At 46.7% G+C, this 3,600-nt stretch overlaps 1 protein-coding gene across 1 annotated transcript; it reads right to left on the reverse strand.

Annotated features, from left to right (window-relative positions):
* Positions 1 to 172: 172 nt before the first annotated feature.
* LOC107300315 (zinc finger protein OZF-like) lies at positions 173 to 2,041 on the reverse strand. Its single transcript, XM_029286977.1, has 3 exons — positions 1,873 to 2,041; positions 643 to 1,686; positions 173 to 270 (listed from the first exon to the last, which is right to left on the reverse strand). Exons 1-3 carry the CDS (start codon positions 2,039 to 2,041, stop codon positions 173 to 175), a joined length of 1,311 nt encoding a protein of 436 aa, XP_029142810.1.
* Between the last annotated feature and the right edge of the window lie 1,559 nt (positions 2,042 to 3,600).

The raw sequence follows: 3,600 nt of genomic DNA on the forward strand, positions 1-3,600 counted from the left end.
GAATTTGTTAATCCTGCCCAACTCCAAAAAGACTCTCGGTCACTTAGCACAAACCCTTTCCCTCCTTGCAGTTTTTCTCTGAGAAGCTCCTGAGTTTTAACTGGGCTTCTGACTTGCCTTAACCCCATCTTGCCAGACCCAGAGAGAGACCCTCCCTTTTATTCTGCTTGTCTCAGCTAAGAGACCACACCTGGCCAGCCTTGGCCACTCTAGGAAAGCTCGGCAGTACTGGATGGGAGACCACCAGGAGATCCTTGGGCTCTGGGCTGGCTGGGAGGTAAATACACATTAAAGAGAAAAATAGGATATTCCTGTCATTTTAGGTCCAACGGAATCACAAGGCAATTTCCATCACCTCATATTATCTGAGGCGTCTAAACTGAGTTTCCTTCTTCTCTTTGGACCCCAAAATCTTAATATCTAAAATGAAAACTAAAAAAATCAGAAATAAAATTTTGATTTCTGCTGAAGCATTTGTGAAATGTCTCCTGTGTGCCACGCTGGTTTCCTGATTGTGACAGTTTCCCCACACCAAAAAACTGTACTATTTCCCTTCTGTGACTGTGTGAAGTTCCTGGTGAATTATAAGATGTGATGTTTCAAAAAATATTTTCCACATTCCTCAAAACTGAAGGGGTTTACCTGTACTATGGACTTTCTGATGCCTTTTTAGCTGAGATTTACAATGAAAAGTTTTCTCACACTCTACACACTTGTGAGGCCTCTCCCCTGTGTGACTTCTGGTGTGCCTGCCAAGAGATGAAGTTCGCGCAAAACATTTCCCACACTCCAGGCATTTGTATGGTTTCCCTCCAGTGTGGATTCGCTGATGCATCAAAAGAGAATCTTTCCTAGAAAAACATTTATTGCACTCCAAGCATTTATAGGGCTTGTCTCCTATATGGATTTGGCTATGACGTATAAGGGAACATGAATGAGCAAATGTTCTCCCACAGTCTAAACATTTGTAATTTCTCTCCCCTGTGTGAGTTTCCACATGACATCTAACGGCTGATGCAGTATGATAAAATCGTCCACATTCGATGCATTGATATGGCTTCTCCCCTGTGTGGGTTTCATGATGTCTCCAAAGGTTCCTTTTCCTTACAAAACATTTTCCACATTCTACACATCTGTACGGCTTCTCTCCTGTGTGGACTCTGCGATGGCTTCCAAGGTTTTCCTTTTTGGCAAAGCACTTCCCACACTCCCCACACTTGTACGGCTTCTCCCCCGTGTGGATCCTCTGATGAACCTGAATCTCTGTTTGAGTAAGAAAACCTTTCCCACACTCCCCACATTCATAGGGTTTCTCCCCTTTGTGCCTCTTCTGGTGTTTCTGAAATTCAGAAGAATGTACAAATCGTCTCCCACATTCCGGGCATTCATAGGGTCTCTCTCCAATGTGACGTTTCTGATGCTGCACCAGATATGATTTCAAGGTAAAACATTTCCCACATTCGAGGCACTTTTCGTTTTTCTCCCCTGTGTGTGTTTTCCAATGCTTCCGAAGATACGAACTCTCGGTGAAACTTTTTCCACACTCAAAGCACCTGTAAGGTTTTATTCCGGCATGAATCTTCTCATGGGCCCGAAGGCCGCCCTTCTGGGAAAAGCTCTTCCCACATTCCCAACACGTGTAAGGTTTCTCCCCCGTGTGAATTCTCTCGTGGATTTTAAGTCTTCCTATTTGAAGAAAAGATTTCCCACATTCCAGACACTGATAGGGTTTCTCTCCAGTGTGGATTTTCTGGTGTGTTAGAAGGTGTGACATTTGACCAAAGCATAATTCGCATTCCTCACATTTATAGGGCTTTAGTTTGCATGGGTTTCTGGGATCCTCAACACTTTTTCCAAAAAGGGATTTCTCACCCTCCAATCCTTCACTGCATCCGCTTCCCAGATGGAACTTCCTGTGGGTCAAAAAGAGGGACCGGCGAGCAAAGGATTCCCCACACTCTGAGCATTCATGGGTTCTTTTGTGGTTTTTCAGAGTGCTGCTTGTGTCTGATGGGGGATCCAAGAGTTTCCCAGGCTCCATGCTTTTTGGTGGCTGCTGCCTTGTGCTGATATTCTACTATCTGTTGATAGTTGACGTGCAGGTGAATCTTTGATCCCAGTTGTTTTCCTGCTAGTGGAACAAAAAAGAAGAGGAGAATAATATTTCTTTTTCAGAAGGGTAAAGAATTACAAAATTTTAGCCTTCTAAGGTAGCATGAATGTCTTCCAGTCCAAACCTCTTCCATGGTCAGAGGTCCGCAGGACACCCCAGACAAAACCTCCATTGATTCCGTCACCCCAGATCCCTCGGAGGCAAACTCTCCTGCTGTTCACTGACTCTATGTTTTCCTCTTTGGTTCTCGTCCTACGACGAGGTGAAAAAGAAGCTCTGAAACTTTAGGCAGTCCTCAACTTAGGACGAAAATCGGGACTGGAATTTTGGTTGTTCAGTGAAGTAGTAATTATGTGAGGGGTCAAATGGCCACTTCATGTACAGCCACAATCCCACACTCCTGGTTACAATCCTTCAGGGTTCTAAAGTAGAAGAAGGCCCAGGGAAGGGATGTGGGGGTGTCTGGGGGTGGGGGTGGTCCTAGAGACCAGGCACAGGCCCTCCCCCATGAGTTGGGGGGTGCTGAAGTGGGATGCACAGCTGCAGCCACCCATGGAAGCCAGAGCCGCCCTATCCAGGCCATGGAAAGCAGCCCTGATTGACAGCAATGCCGGCCTTAAATGGAGGCCTGGGGCCTTCAGCCATTTTAGCCAGTGGCCACTGACCCCAGGCCTGGACTTTAGCCCAGTGTCACCGCGGCCATTGAGAAATGAGGCGTTAATCCCCAGACCGGAGGCCTTTGCAGCCTTGCGCCATTCTCCAAGCCACATGTTCCATACATGTTTCCAAGCAACGTGTCCCAAAGCATCTCTAAGCTTCTTCAGGACGCCCTGAAGTCAAATGTGTTCTGTGCTGGGACTCCCATGGCCTCTCCTGCCCACTTCAGACAACCCCACATTCGTCTGCTTGACGATTTGTGAAATTGTTTAACAGCCACATCCAAGTGGACAGGATTGCAGTCACTGAGCCAGGCTCTCAAGGTGACATCTCATAAACCAAGTACTCAATGACCAAAAGTTCCAGTGCCAACGGTGGTCCTAAGTCTAGGACAAACTACCTGAAATACCCCAAACGAAGGCATCGCATAAGCAAAAGGGAAGGAAAGAGAGGTCAGGCCAGTGGAAAGAGCCCGTTTATGATTCCTATCCCTTTTTCCTGCTTCTTCTGACTTTTGCACTTATGAGCTCCATCCCGTCATGACTTTTTTTTTATAACTTTTTTATTTTTCCCAACTCTCCACCATACAAATCAACAAATATACCGCCATATTTATCAAGTGTTAACATACATTCTTGAGAGACTTCCGGTGGCAGGCGCCTTCGCTGGACGCAGCTGTTTGCTGCTCCCGCCTGTTTCTGCGTAAAAGCCGTTCTGACAGCCTGCATCAGCTGTCAAACGGCTTGATACCTTTCCCCTGGGCATAGGGGGAAAGGTGAGCTGCCCGAGGTAGGAGTTGAGTTCCCGAGTCGTCCCTTGTGGACGATGTA

This window comes from Protobothrops mucrosquamatus, unplaced genomic scaffold (genome assembly GCF_001527695.2).
Source record: "Protobothrops mucrosquamatus isolate PMUCROS unplaced genomic scaffold, P.Mucros_1.0 scaffold6655, whole genome shotgun sequence".
Taxonomy (NCBI): Eukaryota; Metazoa; Chordata; class Lepidosauria; order Squamata; family Viperidae; genus Protobothrops; species Protobothrops mucrosquamatus.